At 41.9% G+C, this 18,581-nt stretch overlaps 2 protein-coding genes across 4 annotated transcripts in view; both read right to left on the minus strand.

The window, feature by feature from the left end:
- Window positions 1–2,158: 2,158 nt before the first annotated feature.
- The window catches only part of LOC129726640 (actin-binding Rho-activating protein), a 37,464-nt gene continuing 21,041 nt past the window's right edge, over window positions 2,159–18,581 (minus strand). For 2 of the 3 annotated variants that reach the window (XM_055683587.1, XM_055683588.1), the window contains exons 2-4: window positions 4,483–4,625; window positions 3,737–3,896; window positions 2,159–3,679 (exon numbers count right to left, since the gene is read on the minus strand). In XM_055683587.1, coding sequence (XP_055539562.1) covers window positions 3,458–3,679; window positions 3,737–3,896; window positions 4,483–4,625 — 525 coding nt within the window. In that variant the 3' untranslated portion in view covers window positions 2,159–3,457. Of the gene's footprint in view, window positions 3,680–3,736; window positions 3,897–4,482; window positions 4,626–17,982; window positions 18,103–18,581 lie in introns of those variants that run through there. The other variant, XM_055683589.1, reaches the window with a different exon arrangement.
- LOC129726639 (trichohyalin-like) lies at window positions 4,648–18,338 on the minus strand. Its single transcript, XM_055683586.1, has 2 exons — window positions 18,121–18,338; window positions 4,648–6,331 (listed from the first exon to the last, which is right to left on the minus strand). The coding sequence occupies exon 2, from the start codon at window positions 6,093–6,095 to the stop codon at window positions 4,656–4,658; it is 1,440 nt and encodes a 479-aa protein (XP_055539561.1). The 5' UTR covers window positions 6,096–6,331; window positions 18,121–18,338; the 3' UTR covers window positions 4,648–4,655.

Genomic DNA, 18,581 nt, shown 5'->3' on the forward strand with positions numbered 1-18,581 from the left:
AAGTTTTGGAGAAGATGCACTCGGCCGTTTTCGCACAGCTCCTGTTGACGGGAGAGGCTGATAAACTGCATCGTCATCGTTCGAATCATCGTTCTCCAAACTGGAGTAGCGATTTACTTCCTGCTGTAAGGCAGCCTTTAGCATCTGTGCAAAGGACTGCTTACTGCGCTGTTTTGTCGATTTTTTCAGTGCGTCAAAGCGTTGTTTATATTTTTCGCACGTCTCAACTTTGTGTGGGCTACCACCACATAGGGAGCATTTCGCTTCCTGTTCGCTACAAGCATGGTTACTCTCCATGATTTCCCCACATTTGCAGCATTTGGTTTTATTGCTGCAGTAGGTTTTCGTGTGACCTAACTGCAGACAATTTGTACACGACATGACTTTTGGGATGAAAAGTCGTACCGGTAGTCTGAGCTTGTACAGCTCAAAGAAATCTGGGAGCACTTTCCCTTCGAAGGTGACTCGAAACGAATCGTTCGGAGAGTAGTTGCCCATATTGTCTTTAGAGTACATTCTTCGGCACTCTAAAACTTTAATTTTTGGAAGGTTTGGGTTTTTAAACCGACCCGCTCCTTCCAAAAGTTCTTTTTCGGTGAGATCGGGTTCTGTTATTACGCCCTCGATCTCAGTTGCTCGAGCCGGTATATACACCCGGTACTCGATCGTGAAGTTCTGATCCTCAACAACCTCATTTGCTTGTTGGAGATCAGAAAATGTGGCCTTCAATTTATCTGCTTTAACTTTGTAAACCTCAACCAAGCTGGTATATCTTGTTCGCAGAAGTTTACAAATTTGAACGACCTTCAGAGGTTTGTTTCTGGGCCGGAAATAAACCACCCAACAGAGCATATAAGAAAAACGACTCTCCTGCTCGGCTGCCGAAGAAGCAATCAACTAAACGTCACTTGACAAAATCGACTGGTCGTGTTGCCTGTTATATAAAAGTGGATCTTCATTTTGTGGAGAAGAATTTTTTGATTTGTCCAGCACTTCGAAATCGTAGACCAACTTAAAGGTTGTTCGGAATTTTTTTCCCTCACACGTTAAATATGCTAAAAAGGCGGTCTTTCTTGCGAGAATTCTCACATTAGCGTAGGGCAAACAGGTATGAAGCGTTCCTCGGGGCATAACGCCCTAGTCTATTTATTCGAAAACATGCACACAATAAGATATGAGACTATTAGGGAACCAATTCATGGAATCAACCTTCTATGCGAGTTTGACAGTTGTCACTAGCGATCGGATTCCATAAGTTCAAAACAGGTTTGATTCGCCCCTTCAACAAACTAACCATCAGGTGGGTTGAAGCTGGTCCATTGAAATTTGTTATTACAGGTTGGATCCTAATGTTGGAAGGAGATTATGACATCTTTGGAATGCGTGCTTGTGTTTCTTTTTGTTGTTCTCCACCAGATATTGCATCATAGTGAGATGAAAATAGAAGATTTCATGCAAGTTTTGTGTTTAATCCGTAAATCCGCGAATGTTTAATTCAAATTTAAATTTTTCTGTTTGTTGTCGTTTTCAACAGAAATATAGCAAAAGTTAAATTTTATAACAATATAAAACAAACAGAAGACAGTTGTGTCTCGATAAATGCGAAGTTTTTTTGGTGGAAATAATTTTAATAATAATTAATTAAAATGCATATGACAGTTATTCAGCTTTGCTCTTAAACACATTTAGTCACGGTTGCATATTCAGTTTAAGGCTGTTTTTCGTCGCTTGTCGATAGCTCACTCTACAAAAACAATTTTAGGAAACGGCTTAGGGACTACAAGATTGCCGTACATCATTTTCCGAAACTGTACTCGCGGAGCCAACTATCGGCACGAGGCCACTTGAATTGAGTTGACACACTAAAATTGTATATGCAACCTCGCATTTAGTATTCATAACTAATGTTTCTTACGCCAAACTCCAGGTGAAAATGTTGGAAACATGTTGAATATGCAAGATGAGGAATCTAATATTTCTCTAACTGAATCTTAAACGTTTAAATGCCAATGTTTTTTGCCCTAAAATAAAAAAAAATAATTCAAACATCAAACAGTGACTACGGAAGCCACTTCACCGACACCAATTTATACCTTTCAGTTTCGGCTTTTGCGGAATTTCTTTCATTTTGCGTTGAAAAAAAAAAACGAACTTTGACTTCCTGATGGTTGGTAATGTAAACAGATAGTATCTTTATTATCTTCTACTTAACGAACTAATTACACTACCGTTTTTACTGCTCTACGGCAAAGAATTTCCCTCCAAAAACATAAACATACTCATGTTAGTACATTACTTCTCCTCTCACCTCCTCTCGCCTAACCAAATTGCACTCTACTCAGTGTTCAACTTTTTTTCTTCTTTTTTTTCGCAGCCAACAAACATACCTAACAACTCCAATCGAACGGTGTTTCGCTTTATCTGGCGTGTGTTTACTTTTGCTTTGCTTTTCCGCCAATTACGGCCAAACACCCGTCCGTCCAACAAAGCGGAAGTTTTCCGCAAAATCTAGCGCTTTTGCGCGGTACTGAAGTTTTCCCACGCCACACACACCGCCACGGCTGCTCTTATCAAGCACCTGTGTGGATTTATCTTCGCTATGATTTACTTCTGCCTCTATTGTTTGTCTATTTTGGTTTGTCTTGCTTGCTTGCAAGCATGCAAGGGTTCACACAGTTCCGGTTTTTGCGTTTTAGCGTTAATCTTCTAGCTTTTGTTGTTTGTTTTTTTTTTTTTCGTGTACAAGTAGTAATATAATACTGTGACTACCGCACTTGAAGAAGAAGGTGAAACGAAATTAATGAAAACAAACGAAAAAAAAAAACGAAACAATTCAACCTATGTTCTACCTATTGCACGAAATATATAGTTTTTCCAATAATGTGGAGGGCAAGGAAAGCGCTCTAAAACGAATAAATTATGTACGATTTGTAAAACTTTGTAAACTTATCGACTATTTTTGGTTCTGCTCTCCTAACTGCTTAAGTGTTAGTAATCTTTTACTCTGGAATTCACTGGAGAAGCCTTCCGGCTCTCCGTTCTAAACAAAGGTAACAACAACAACAAGGGACAAAAACCAAAATCGAAAAGTCTTTAAATTCGCAAGATTTTTTACGAGCTCTTTCAATCAATCAAAAAACAAAAACAAAAAACGTCTCTTTCAATTGATCCATTGATTGCGTCAAAAATAGTGATCGTGAACGGTGTCGATCACGAATCCAGAAAAAAGATGAGTTCTCGACAGAAAGAGAGGCGAAAAAAAACTTCTTCTAAATATACATATAATGATTTTCAGTTCAGAATTTATCGTCCATCTGCTCACGTTCCTCAGTCACCTCAGTTTTTTTGTGCTTTCCTCAATCACACTCTCGACAATCAATCCAATCACAGCGAACCGTTTCAAACTCAACCACGTGTTTACGGTTTCACGTTCCGTTCGTGATCCTGTGCGAGCCTTTTAAAGCAACCCGGTCGGCTGAGGGTTTGGGCTAAGACTCCGACGGATTTCGGTCTGCTTGCCGACGAGGATGCCCCGGATCTCCTCGATCGGTTTCAACAGAAACACTGGCACGTGATCGTCCCGGCGCTGGAACAACACTTCACCCTCGAACTGGATCAGTTCATGCTTGCGAGCCCGCAGCAGCAATCCGACCAGTTTGTCGTTGATGTGGGTGTAGATCTGCGGGGGAAAGAAGAGTTAGATTCGATTCAAGAGGAAGAAGAGATTGAAACCTACATTGAACAGATCGCCGAAAAGAATCACCTTCAGCTTCGGGTCCTGCTTCGACATTGGCTGACCCTCGTCGCTGATTACCGTGCAGAGCTCCAACATCTCCTGGTACACCTGGATGTTGGCTTTCTTCCCCCGGTACTCGGTGAGGCTGCCGGCTTTCGGTCTGGTGGATGGAAGGGAAGTTAATTAAAACAACGGTTGCTATGGTTTTTGGCAGGGGTGCCGGATACATTTTTTCTACAGTGTGCTTTATTCTATTCTAGGTTACATTTATTGGTTAGCTTGGGAAATGATTATACGCTGTGACTAGCTTAGTTTGACAGTTCTCATACATGAGAAGTGCGACTAAATACTGCTGTTCTCAGGGGCGAATTTTTTTTTCTTGCTTTACTAAAGCTGACTGCGCGCTTTGTTCCGCTGCGGACTTGCTTTGGTAATTAGGCGTTGGTATGTTTCCCCGCAATTATAACTGATAATTGATGGTGTGCGTGTTTGGGTGCATTATGGGTTGGCTTCTTCCGGCAAAGGCGCACCAAGAGGCGTGAAATGCAGAGCGAGGTTAATCGGCACCGGCCGCTCTGGGGTTAGTCATGCAGTTAGTTTCGGTTTTTTATTTTATTTTATTTTATGCACGTGGGGTTGAAGCCAAGAAAAAAAAAGAAACGGCGCCAGTGAATGGCGCAGGAGAACTCGAACTCGATGCCTAGTTGGTCAGTAGTTCAATGCTTCCGGTGGAGCGGTTGACCTACCTGCCGTACTCCTCTTTGCTGATCTTCAGTCTCTGCATTCCGCGAACGCCTTGCGACTCGGAGAAGGGATTGGCGAATTGCGAAGCCATGTGATTTTTGGCATTTTCATTAAATAGGGCAACTTTGGATGACAGCGGTGAGTCCTGCAATGGAGAGAAGAAAAAAAAATCGCTTTAGTTTTCTCTAATCAAATGTGAATAGAATGAGAAATCGATAAATTGGAGGATAGCTTTACAGCATCGTTCTTTGCGGCGCGTGGAGTCTCGCATCGGGTGGTCATCCACCTGGCAGAGCATATTCTGCAACGATTGCGAATCACTTTCACTGATGTCGGAGCGCATCAGCTCGTAACAAGCGACCAATCGGCGGACGTTCGGACCCTGAGCGACCGGAGGTTCTTGTTCACGTGGCTGGGGCAGCACCGGGACGGAAGGCCGACGAATTGAGCCTTGGCGGCACAGAGCCTGATGACAGCGCCGATCTTTGTCTGATTTTTTCTGCTGCTGCCGCTCCTTTTCCCGACGACGATCGCGACGTCGTTCAGCACGATCATCTTCACTCGATTCATCTCCATCGGACGGTTCATCCCGACGATCTCGACAACGGCGACGCTGCGAGTCTCGTCGACGCGTCGTTCGGCGTTGTTCACTTTCCTTCTCAGATTCTTCATCGTCTTCTTCCTCAGATTGGTCTCGATTTCGGCGTTGATTTCGACGTTGGGACTGTCGACGTTTCGCTGGTCTTGCGGGCTGCTGTTCTTCTTCTTCGTCCTGCTCGTCATCTTCTTCCTCCTCTTGGGGACGTCGTCTACGCTGCGGCCGCGGCTGTTGGCGGTTTTGTCTACGTCTAGGTTGTTCCTGTTCTTCCTCTTCTGGTTCTTCTTCTTCTTGTTCCGGTTGTCGTCGATTGCCACGCCGTTGGGTGCGTCTCTGAGCTTGTTGGCGTCTTCGTGGTGGTTGTTCTTCCTCCTCTTCGTCACCGTTATCGTCGTCTTGTTGTTGATTCTGCTGTTGTTGTCTGCGTTGATTACGCTGCTGTCGTCGTGGCTGTGGTTGCTGTTCTTCTTCTTCTTCTTCCTCTTCTGGTTCATCCTGCTGTTGCTGTCGTTGCTGCTGCTGACGCTGTCTGCGTGGGGCGGGTTGTCTTCGAGGAGCTGGCTGTTGCTGCTGCTCTTCCTCGGGCTCTTCCTCCTGCTGCTGCTGCTGTTGCTGTTGTTGCGGCTGTTGTGGCTGTTGTTGTGGCTGTTGTTGTGGCTGTTGTTGTGGCTGTTGCTGGGGCTGTTGCGGTTGTTGTTGGCGCCTTGTGTTCTGTTGTCCTTGAGGTTGCTGCGGTTCATCGTCTTGCTGCTGATTATCCTGCTGTCGCGCTCGATTCCTACGCAGAGTTCGCTGTCTACGCAGCAGTCGCATGGCGTCCTCCAGATCATCTTCGTCTTCGTCGGTAAAATCCAAAGCCAGTACCCGACTGCGTCGACGTTCTCGAGCTTCCAAGCGCCATAGCCGACGCTGGGTCACCTCCAGATTCGCGTCCAGACAGACGCAACAGGTTCGTTGGCACTTCATGCAATTCTCGTCGGGATAAACGCGAAACACACGCGATACGATGCCACCCATCGCAGAATCGATCAAAGTTACTCGTGGCTTGCAGACGATCACTTAGAACTTGCTGCGGTTCGATGTTTACGCTAGAACTTCCGAATCAGTATAAACTGTAAACCTACCAGCGGTCAGTGGTTTTATCAGGCCGTGTGCAGACTATCGCGACCAGGTCAAATCGGCTGCAGTTGATTGATCGGCGGCATCCATAGGCTAAAGCGTTCCGCCCGAACGGTTCTCTTCGTGCGAACACGCTATGGAAATATCTTCTTATTCAATCACTGGATATTTTAATTAACGAACAGACTAGATTCTAACCTCGAATGATGTTACCCCTTGCGCAAATTACCATCAAGTAGGCGCCGCTGTTATTCATCCGTTAATGGATTTTTTTCGAAAGGGAAAGTATATAGGCGGCATATTTACGACTCACGTGACTTAGATACGTGCATGCGATGTTTCTGCGCTTGCACCACAGCAGCGGCGTGGGAAAAGACGCGGCCGCAAAGTCATTTCACGTCAATATTTACATAATGGTGTGCTTCTTCATCTTTCGTGATTCCACATTAACGTGCGACCCGTGGGGACTTTCAGCCGTTGGCCTCTTTGTTTGGCCAGCTTTATTATCAATTGAACGTTCGCCAAGTGACTGCACATGCGAAATAGAGAAAAAAAATGCACCGTGGGAGGATATCTGGGTCGCCCGCGATTGGTGAGCACCGCTAATGAGAGTGAAATTTAAAAGAAAACCCTCCCCTTCCCGGTGTGGAATGTAGATCACTAATGATGCAATTGTGTGCTCCAAATGAAACATTAACGCGAGCAGAAGATTGAGTAGTGCGTGGCGCAGTGGCCTTTGAAAAACTGGCAACACTATAATAATCTAAAATGTCAGCTGATTACAAGTGTAAACAAATTTGTTTTCTGCAAAGCAGCGATTTTTCAAAGAAATCAAATCAAAATAAGACGAATGATAAAGCCATTTGAATCACAATTCGTGCAATTATGCCATCGTTTTCATTGCTTTTTGATACAGTTGATGAGACAACACTCACATTTCCTAACCAAATGTAAGCTGAGCTTTCATTCCTGAATCATCGTTTGAAGGTTATTACTAACAAAAAATTATAAGTTTTTCAGCCGAAGTTGCGAAAACTGTTAGGTGCGAAGTTTTGCCCCACATTATTTTCTGTGGTTTCGGGTGAGATTGGCAACAATACGACCGGACATCAAAGCCGAAAAAAATCAAACCATCAGATGAGTGCACTGCCCTACCATCTGGCGTTCGATGATCGTATTAGATAAGCTGGTGAAAATCGATATTATCTAACACAGCAGTCGGTCAGTGCAGTGCGTAATTACGCAGAGGAGAAGCCTCTTCCTTCCTCCCCCGGTTGGCTGACTGAGTGACTGACTGACTGACAGACAGATGCGAAGAGATGGGCCTTGCGCTCGCGCCCGGCCCGGGGGTATTTATTGATTCGTGCCACAAAAAGATTGCGCATTATAGCGTGCAAAAATAATGGTTGGTTTAATCACGAAAATGCCCCTTCGATTCGGTGGCGTAACCTACCGGGGAAACAAAGTGTGAAAGGTTTTGGCCACAACATAACTCGTCCCCAGGTTTCGAAGATTAAACACGCTAAAAACATGATAGCCGTAACGAGTCGGACTAATGACCTCTCCCAGAGGCGGAGGTTACACCACTAGCGGTGGTGAGAGGTTATACTTTCGCGCCCTCGGTGCGGTACACAAATAATAAACCATTGATCACGTTCATGTAACGTCAGGCCACAGGCCTGACCGCTACACTTTACAATTCTCTCACACACAACATAAATCTCGCTCCACCTCGTCAAGGGTGGACGTTTAGATAGCGCGCCAACTTTCTGTGGCGGTAAACGGGATCGTGATCACGATCGTCGGCCACTTGAAGTGAAGTGCTACCGGTTGCATTTGCACGATCGGTGCGTTGCGTTGCGGTGAAGTCCACGGTAAACAAACACGCGCAGCACCAATTTGCGGGAGAAGGAAAAACAACCGAGAAGCTCGGTATGGCGCGCCGGGTCACGTTCTGTTTTATTTTTCGTACTGTTTTGTTGATGTGGCAGAGTTGCCAATAAAATATTCAATTTAACTGGAAAAAGGCTGAAGAAAAAACTGGAAAAAACTGGATTCCAAATAAATTTGTAAAAAAGCAATAAAATGATTTTGAGAGAGCTTTTTTGTTATGGAGACTAAATCCAGTGTCAGTTTCGAATACAGCAACTAACGAAATAACTATTCGCACAAAATTACTCATTTCAATCAGAACTGTTTTGTTTCGGGCTTACATTTTTTTGAATTATGGACTGGAAAATTTCCTCTAACAGCAGCAAAATTTAAAATTACGCAATCAATCTAGCTCAAAATTAAGAAAATACAGCTTTTTCATTTACTTTTATCTTCAACAAAAGTATTGATTGACGCGGCATTTTCTTCCGTTACATCAGTGAAGTTTAAATTTCAATTATTTCTGACTTCGCTATCTTTTGGTATCTAATTCTTCTAACAATTTTTTAACTGCTACGCCACAGAAAATAAAAAGAAGATTTTTTTTTACGGTGTGATAAATTTGTTTGGTTTTATCTCAACCATGTCATGCAGTCTTTAATTAGATCGTGTTTCGTGCGAGAAGATAGAATACTGAAAAAGCTGTTAGAAATTGTCAAAATAATTTATCAATCTACAAAACTTACGTTTTAAAAATATTTCCGGAAACCAATCGGAGCTTGAGTGAATAAAAAACTGGATAAAACTGGCAAATATCTGAAAAAAACTGGAAGATTTTGGGAATAAACTGTTTGACTGGATCACTTGAAAAAAAACTGGAGGAATCCAGTTTAAACTGGAACATTGGCAACCCTGTGATGTGGTCTGTCTGCTTCCGCGCAAAGCTTGCTGGATGGAAATGTACACACACACATGACCTACATTGAACTCATTATCTTTGTTCCATGTGGGGTTTTTTCGCTCCACAGTCTGGCTGAAATGACGCCTCAGTGTGGTCAATTTATGGGCCTCCGGATGGGGGTCCCATTTGGTTCACTAATGTTTCATTATTTTTATTAATGTTTTTAGCCCATTCATTTTGAAAAGAGTCAGGAAAAATAACAAACTAAGTTACGCACCAAAAATGATTTTCTCTTATCATCGTCTTGACCAGTACGGACCTCTCGTGCAGGTGGCGCAGCTTGCTAGCTAAACACGAGTTGGTACGATAAAATTTCGTGCGGAATTATAACTGATTCATTGCAGGACAAAGTTTATGTCACTTAATTCCACTGAGGACTATTTACGAAGATTCAAAGCATGGGAAATTTGTAGCTGATACAGACAGGGGACTTTATCAATTTATCGACGCTTATCATGGTGAATACCATCGAATGTCGGTGAGCGAGATGCATTGGCATCAAACAAACGGGAAGCTTCTATGGAGCGGTTTACGACATCAGGAACCTGACTGTACCAATTCCTGCCATGTGTAATGACAGGGAGGGAACCCTGATTACGGAGAAGTTCGATTAGGATTCGAGATTATCTTCTAAAAACTACATCTTAACTGACCAGCATGGATTTATTCCCAGACGATCGGTAACTACTAACCTTCTAGATTTTACTAATGGATGCATCATCGTGCTTGAGAAGAGAGCACAAGTAGACGTTGTATATACGGATCTTAAAGCAGCATTTTATACGATCGATTCGTAGCCAAGCTTTTAAGTGGCGAAGTGGACTGCTCCCTGTTACTCGCTCGACTCAACTTCCGTAATCTACGAGGGACGTTGTGCCAGTCATTCCTGTTACAGCCTAGCTTTCATCGAATCCTGTAGGGGTACCAAGAACTGGTGACAGCCATGATTCTTGAATTTTCATAGTTTTGAAAGCCGTCGAACCCATTATTCAAAAATCGATTAAGGAGAGTGTGATAGTCGGACTTACAATCGACGGAGGTTAAGTGCAATTCGTCAGATTATTTAAGGGTAGGGTCTGAGGAGAAACTTCCTATGGACTGGTTGGAAGGACTTATATGTCCAATCTAGAAGAAGAGACATAGACTCCGACTGGGCCTCTCCGATAAAATCATGTTCCATAGACTGAGGCCGTTGTTAGAAGCCTTCGTTGGTGAATACCAGTGCGAGTTGCGAGAAGGACGATCTACAACGGACTAGATGTTCACCTTGAGACAGATACTCAATTTGCAGACACAACATTTGCTTAGAGACTTCAAGGCGAAGCACAATTAAGTGATATGCAACGAGTTCTGGTAGGTTATGCACATCGCTTCCCAACAAAACTGATTAAGCTGATCAAGGATCAGGATAGTGGGCGAAATTTCGGACGCGTTTGTATCATTAGATGATTTGAAGCAAGGGGACGGGCTCTCGAACATGCTGGTGATTATGCACGATCAATCGATTTTGCTAATAACTGTGGTTTGCGCATTTGAGTTATTAGATGGCAGCACTGGTGTCGTGAACAAAATGTATGAAAAAACTGGAAGTCAGGTATCTTGTTCCAGTCATCTTTGCTAGCAGAGAGCGTAGGGTGGATGTGGATGCTTTCGAAGTGGTTGATGAATTTGTTTATCGTTGTGTAATAAGGTGATAACATTACAACGAGGTGAGCTGCGAAGAGAATACATAGATTTCGTCAGCGAACAGAGCATTGTACGGATTGTATAGCCAGCTTAAGTCCCGCAGCCTGCAGATCCGCATGAAATTTGCGCTTTACAGGACGCTGATCCTTCTGGTGGCGCTCTAAGGACATGAAACACGGACGTGGAAGGAGGCCGATCAGGGTGGTCTTTGAGCGTAGAATCCTGCGATCAATCAGCGTGTGTGAGGGGCGACTTGAAAGCAGCAGCCCAAGACCGAGTTTTATGGAGGCGTATTCTGGATTCGGCATAGGATCTCTCTGGTATGTCGTCATAAAAGTAAGAAAGTAAACCAAATCAAAAGACGATCACCCTTTCACAACGTTTTAGCGCTTAAGTCTTTGGAGAAAGTCTTGAAATGCTTTTTACAATTTGAAAAAATGTTTAATAAAATCATTATAAGGAGGGAACACCTACAAAGTAGGGCTTACAACATTTAGCACAAGATTAAAACTTCATGTCTTCGACAAAGTTGTAGAATTTTAAGTTGAAACGGCACTGGATCCAAAACGGGACCATAATTATCAAACAAAAATCAGAAGTTAAAGATATCTAGTATAATACGCCGTTTATCATTCTTAGTGCACAAGATGTTAAATAGGTGTGAGCACGTTTTACTCACTCTGCTCTAAGTAAACTGCCACAGTCTCTCGATATCAATGAGTGATGCGAGCGAGAGGCATAAAACAGATCAAAAACTTCTCAGCGCAGTGCACTTTTCAATGTACACCATATTATCATGTATTTAAACACAGAGTGGTTCGCGTGTAGTCAGTGGATCCTGTTTGCAAAACTGATGTGTTTGATGTTGATTCCGTGCACTCCCATCAGTGAACTTGAAGAGAATAAGAGCACACACGTTGAAGTTTGACAACGTTGTACACTCTCTGTGAGCCTCTTGCTACTTCTTTCAAAGCATTGAATGCAGCTTCAAGTGAGAAGGGGAAGATGGAAAACTGAGCAAGAACATTGAAGAATGATAGCAGCCATGGCAAGAACATCGCGATTTAAAGCCGATGTTATACTAAAATCGGAGCGTTTTCATATATTTGCACATTGTTGATGTTATTCTTTACGTGAGAAAAGACGCGTTTCACGCCGCTCTGCTTTCAGTATAACATCGGCTTAGGGTCGATGACACAGTTAATGATTTGTCTTGCCGTGGTAAAATGTACAGTCGTAAGAAGAGCTGCAGTTTTAACCACAGCAAGGCGAAGCGCTTCACAACGCTATTCGCGCTTACTATGTCATTAGCGTGAAGCATTTAATCAAAAACACCATATCAAGAAGACTGGGGAACTCTGCCTAAACACGAGCGACAGTTTTGGCAGAGCAGTCTTCTGAGTAAAGACGGAACTGACGCATGCTGGTGTGTGTGCTGGCGGTTCGAATGCAATTTGAACGCACAGCAGGATAATCACACACGCACACAATATCTTCGTACCAATGTAATTACTAAAGATGTTACGGATATTCGTATCCGCATCCGTAAATGGAAAACATCCGCATGAAAATTGACATCCGCATTATTGAAATTACGGGTGTGAAACTTTGAACGATTGTTTGCCCAGCTGACATGCATGCATGCATAGAGTAGCAATTCGAGCGCTGTTTATTAGGTGGAAGCTGACATTTTCACGCTCAAAATCTTCAAGTGGAAGGAAACCTAACCTCAAAATTGTACGGAGAGAAGTCACCGTCCAGTTCCACCTTTATAGATGGAGTGCGCTGTTTGATTTGACGTTTGTCATTTGTATGGGATTGATCCAGAGTTGCTAGTCTTCTTGATGTGATGTTTTTGGTTGAATGCTTACTTAGGAATTTTTAAGAATAAATCAGGTGTTTGAGAACGATGTTTTCAAGAATAAATTTTATTATATGAAATAGTTAATGACAGATTTTTAAGTCATACAAGAAAAATAAAAACTAAATCACCAGACATACAAGAGAAAATGTGTTTTAATTTGCACATTTATGGTGACGGCCTCTGAGGAAGAGGGAAGGTGTTTGTATGGTACAACATGCTTCATAGAAAGTATTGCTCTAAAACCACAAGAAAAAATCGGAAACTCTATTCCCGTCTTGAATGTCGTTCTATACCACTGTGCACTGGAAACAAATCAATGAAATCTCTAAAGTTCTATGAGATACATCGGGGTGAGATTGATTTCCCATGAAATACATGCATTAAATTAAGGCTGTGTTATTGTGCATAGTAAATGATAATTTTTTCTTACTGGAAATTATCAATCACAGACCTCCGGGAACGAAACACAATGATATTTTTGATTGAAATCTATTCGTTGTGGCTCACGAGATAAAATTTGCTAATCATACTCGCATTTGATCATCGTTAAAAAATTCAACTTTTTGTAATTTCTGGCAAATTTTCAGTATTATATTGATGGTATGGTACTTTCATCAAACTTTACACAATTCTTTAAGTTTAACGTAATTCACTCTGAATTGAGTTTACTTTATTGAATCATCTGACGAAAAATCGAATAAATGGTACATTTTGTTAAATTCTCTACAAATCGCTGAGAGAAATTCGTAGTTATTTAGTCATAGTTAGTTAGTTTTAAGTTAATCATAAGGATTTAAACCAGGCCTGTCCAACCTTTATGACACGCGGGCCAAATTTCACAATCCACAACAGCTGCCGGGCCAAAACTTCGGAAACTTTTAAATTTCAGCTAATTTTTAGAATATGTGCAAACATATGTTAAAAAATCATGCTGATTAACTTTGATTTTGATATAAAAGCAGTCCGTTTTAGATTGAAAATCCAAGGGTGATACCAGTTGAAGCTCACCAAAATAAAAGTAATCTCACAAGCCACAGCCATAACAAAAATGAAAAACAAAGAATGATTTTTTGAAATATGATTTGTAAGATTTTAAAATTACATGAACTTGGAGAATTGATGAGAAACTAGAAACGATTGGCTTTTTTCCAGAACACGCGCCATATTGATACCAAAATCTGATACCGAAATCCGCAGACATGATTCTAAATTCTCGTCTGATTAAGATGAACGACAACCATTTCTTAGCTACATTTATTTTTTTGAAGGTTCATTGTCGTGTTTGAAATGTCGATATGGAATGAAAGTTTGGTTGAAAGAAAGAAACAGGATGTCATTACTCGTTAATAAGTTAAAATAAGTTTAAATTATACAAAGATGTTATGTATCTCAACAAATTCCAATCCGCATACATCAACAAGTGGGCCAAATGTGAAACGTGTTTCAAAACTCAACGCGGGCCGCGAGAAATGAAGCAGAGGGCCGGATATGGCCCGCGGGCCGTACGTTGGACAGCCCTGATTTAAACGGTACATTCAAATCCATTTGCTCCAAAGGATAAAGGAGTCAATGTTACCAAGCAACATCTTGGCATCAAACAGCGCTCTAGCAGAATTTCGCCGACACTGTAGAGTTTCCATATCAAGAAGACGTCATTGATGCTCGTAGGGTGGCAAGTTTGTTTGGTTACTTCAAGAAAACAACCTTAGTGCAAATGTTATGAACCGTTATGAATTTTGTAAACCCACTCAATGGTAGATATCTTTCTCGTGAAGGATATGACACAGTATTTCTGTACGCTAATGACTAGTTGATTCCACACACACCGTTTCTCGGAAGTTTAAATTAGTCGTTGTAGTTCAATGCAGTCTTCTACTGATTTGACGATGCAGAAGATTTTGAGATCATCAATATATGCAAATGTACAGCCAGAAGGTAGAAATAGACAGATATCTTCGAAGAAGATCGAGTGCAATGAAGGTCTTAATTTGCTTCCCTGAGGCACTCCTGAACTGTTTATGAAGTTGTATGAAAGAGTCGATCCAAATTTAATGTTCAATTCGCGGGTAACTAAATGGGATCTCAGCCATCCAGCGAAGTGAGGTTATGCACCTAAACGCTCAATTTTAGTTAGTAACAATTTATGGTCATGACGATCGGAGGCAGCCTTTAGATAAGTATATATTGTGTCGATTTAATTTCCGCCTTCCATAGTCGTGATACAAAGCTGAGTTTTCTTTCAGCAATGATAGCAATGAAGAAAACAATTTGAGCAGGTGAAATGTATGATCTGATTGCAGCAAATAGAACATCTTCAACTAGGATTAAACAGATTCAACACGCAAAAGCTCGCAAGTCAGCAACCAAAACAGCCAATAGCGAGCCTTGTTGCAACAGAATTTACTGACGCTAGTGCCAGAAACGTGGAACCGAATGCATATGAATTAAACCAGAGTCGTCGTTAAATGCAAAATATATTTTGCAAATGTATTTTTAATTTTTATTGATTGTCAGTACCAAAATCATCAGTATTGATTACTGCTTGCACTGCTCTAACGATATCAGCATTCTGAAAAATATTACCAATACTAGTACAAATCATCATGGCAATACTAGCAACGGTTAATACTTTAAAAGTGGTTTGATTTTGAGCCGTCCAATACATTAAACATTCGCTAGAGCACCAAATGCGTTATGAACAACACACATTCGTTGTACTGGTTCCGAAAAACAGTACAAAAGCTGCTTGATGTGGTTACGCACAGTCCAACTTTTACGTGAATAAATCTTTAGTGTTTTAAAATTTGTTCGATCAAATTTGATTGATTTTTGACGAAGAAGAAATTTTACGAAAATACATAGAATTTTCCCGGGGATTCAAGGGTTAACTTTAACAGGTACGTGATTCTTGTAAAAGTTGTATATGAGAACACGTCCAAGTTTTCTCTAATCCTTATTCGAATTTTAGATAATCAATTTCACGCCATTCCATGGTCCAACTTTGGAAGCTGATATTTTACTACGCAGTTTGGTTTGGTGTTTGATTACCGTGACAACACAACGCGCTGCTATTGTACTGTTCGCTCCACCACTATCACGATCACAACTTTGGCTTTCGGTTTTTTTATTGTGTGAATTTAAAATAAATGCGCATTTTTTACTTATTAAAAGGCAGTTATCGTGCATGAAAGTGCTGAAAACCCCGAGAACGGGCTCTCTTTGTTCGGTAAATACTAAAAGAGTTGGAAAAATTTTAAAGTTCATTGAAAGTGATGAAAATATGAATTGATGTGTTATCAACTACGTCAAAAAGTTTTTCCGTCGATATTGCTAAGGTTAGTGGTGAACATGATTCAATCAGGTGGACTGTGTCGAATTGTGCGGGGTGAAAGGATGGATTCCATTTACGCTGCCTTACTTGAACCATGGATCGTGTGCCCTTGAAGCATACGGTCAAATATGATAGAGCTAAATCATAGAAAAATCAATACTTTTAAATTAACTTAACTTGTTTATATCATTCCCTATGGAGAGTCATGGTTTAAGACACAATGGCTTTGTCTGGCGTTGAAGAACTTGAATGTATTAACGGAATAATGACAAAAGAGGTTAATTTAGACATTTTGACGCGAAGACGTTCACAACATGTCAATACGCAACTTCGAATGACTCCATTTAGTTTTTGTGCGTTGTAGAGGATGATTGATTGATAAAAATATCATAAAACGAGGAAAACGATTATTGGAATAGCACTGCGCCTAGAGGAATGTAAATTAAATGCTTGTAGTATGCAGGTTCATCAGGATTCAAACTAAGAGAAATTTCCATCCGTCAACGTCAACAGTCACCGTCAACCGTTGAGATGTTTCGCTGCAATCGTCATTAGCCAAAAAACGAAACTTTCTTCATGATTTCACGTTGTTCAAAAAGTCAATGCAAATACTCGCCACTAGTGCCCAGGTCATACACGCCTGCAGGTGCCTAATCGAAACAAACCCTCCGAGAGCGTGAAAATTTCACCACTCAAGTCAAACGGCTAAACTCTATGGGAAGCCTACATACCGCATGCCCAAGTCCGATTAGTCAGCTGAGTGTTGTGTGGAAAGTAAAACAGAGATTTGAGACCGCCAAGATGCGCGAACTGCGTTGATTTGCAGTTGTATGTTACAACCGAGAGGTGAAGAAATTAGGCACCGCAAAAAAATCCCCGCGTGCGATAATACCACTCCCAGCTAAAAACTTTCGGCGCCCCGTGCTGGCACTTATCGACGCATGCTGGCTGACCGCTTTAGAAGCACTTGCTTGAGGGGGTAAAACTGGACAAAAAGTTCGTCGACGGTGAGCGAACCCGCAAACACCATCAGACTGAATGGTTCAACGTTGCCTAGTTTTTTATATCGCCTGCAATGATGTGATCTGCAATTATGACGTTTTTTTAATGTTGATTAGGATGATAATAATAATAATAATGAAAATAACGACGACGGTGTGTGATAACCCCAGCAAAATGTGCAGCAGCTAGTTTTCACATTTTCCAACCTAGCTTCTGTCAATGGACGCCCTGCTATTTCCCAACCAAGGTTTCAAGTTCAAAGTGATTCGTGCCCTTCATTGTTTTCCGCCTATTTGGCTGCTGGCGTTGTTTATTTTTATTGCGGAGTGTTTTTCCTGCGCAGCGAATCGCTTGCCTCCGAGACTTAGAACAGCTCATCTTCTACTGCTACTCTACTTCTACTGGTTCTAAATTTACCCTGTTCGACTCAAAACCGCTTTGGAATGTAAGCATTTTGATCGCATGCCAAAGCTAAGGCCAGCACCCAGCGTCCACGAGCTCGGAGGGTAATCAGGAACTGGTAGCGTGATTTTCGAGCATATTATTATAGGCGGCCGACGAAGGTTGGATGACGCGAGGCTAATTTATGGCCACGGGGAATCCGCAAAAAGGGTGCTTTATCGGTGGTCGGTAGCTGGCACAATTACATCGGTTGACTATTCGGCCAGTGAAGACTGTTTTGGCTGCACGCAAAGTAGTTACATTGTGGTTGATTGCGAGACGAAAATTGGCTGCTTATCAGGCCGCTATCATTATGCAACGATCATGGCGCGAGCTTTTCGCGTGCATGCTATTGCTGTGTTCGCATGTAAGTAAGGTAGCACAGGCGGGCTTATCAAATGGTACGAAAGATTGATCAACCTTGAAGGAAGCGAAATTCTTCACAGCTGCGCTTCCTCAGCCGCTGCACCGCACTGTGGGACTATTCAAGGAAAAGACGATCAAAACCCTTTTCGCTAAAGTTTCAAAAAATATTACTTCCAAAACAAAGTGATATTTTTTTTTAATAAAACAGTTTCCCATTGCTCATTATTTAACTCATTCCCGGCGGAAAGAAATCAAATTTTACCTCGTAAAACGACCTTCAAACTCGTATTACTCAGCAACTTTTATAAGTTCGGGGTTTTGTCCGACATTTGTTCGGCAAACCGTCACAGTGCACCGGCACATTTAATTAAGATTCAAACGTCGCGGGTTTTCTTCTTACCAGCAGTCGAGGGAGGTTTCACACGCGGCGCACTATCTCTTCTTTTTTTTTCACATTACAACATGGTTTGCATTGACGATTTAATTAGTTGCTGTATTTGCATTCCGCTTCTCATTGTTTTGTTACATAAGCACGCTCGCATCGTCCGGGCGATCGTCCAAAAGCCGTTTTCCTTCGCGTCCAAATCCTAAAAGGTGATGTTCGCAACTGGCCAGAGAAAACAGCTGAAAATAGATCATCCGTCGTCGTATTCGTGGTCTTGGTGCAAAACAAAGTAAGCGAACAACGCGCTTCACTGAATGTTTTCCTGTTTGTTACACGCTTGCCGAAATGGCGCATTGCGCATTGCGCACTAACGCAAAAAAAAAGTCTAAAAATCTACCTTCCATTGACGCCGTAAATGTCGGCCTAACAACGGAACTAATTAATCCCTTCAAGCACAGAGTCGTGTACGACGATGA

Source organism: Wyeomyia smithii, chromosome 3 (assembly GCF_029784165.1).
Source record: "Wyeomyia smithii strain HCP4-BCI-WySm-NY-G18 chromosome 3, ASM2978416v1, whole genome shotgun sequence".
Classification (NCBI taxonomy): domain Eukaryota; kingdom Metazoa; phylum Arthropoda; class Insecta; order Diptera; family Culicidae; genus Wyeomyia; species Wyeomyia smithii.

Coding starts and splice junctions, on each gene's coding strand:
- LOC129726639 (XM_055683586.1), bottom strand. CDS start 6,095: ATGGGTGGCATCGTATCGCGTGTGTTTCGCGTTTATCCCGACGAGAAT.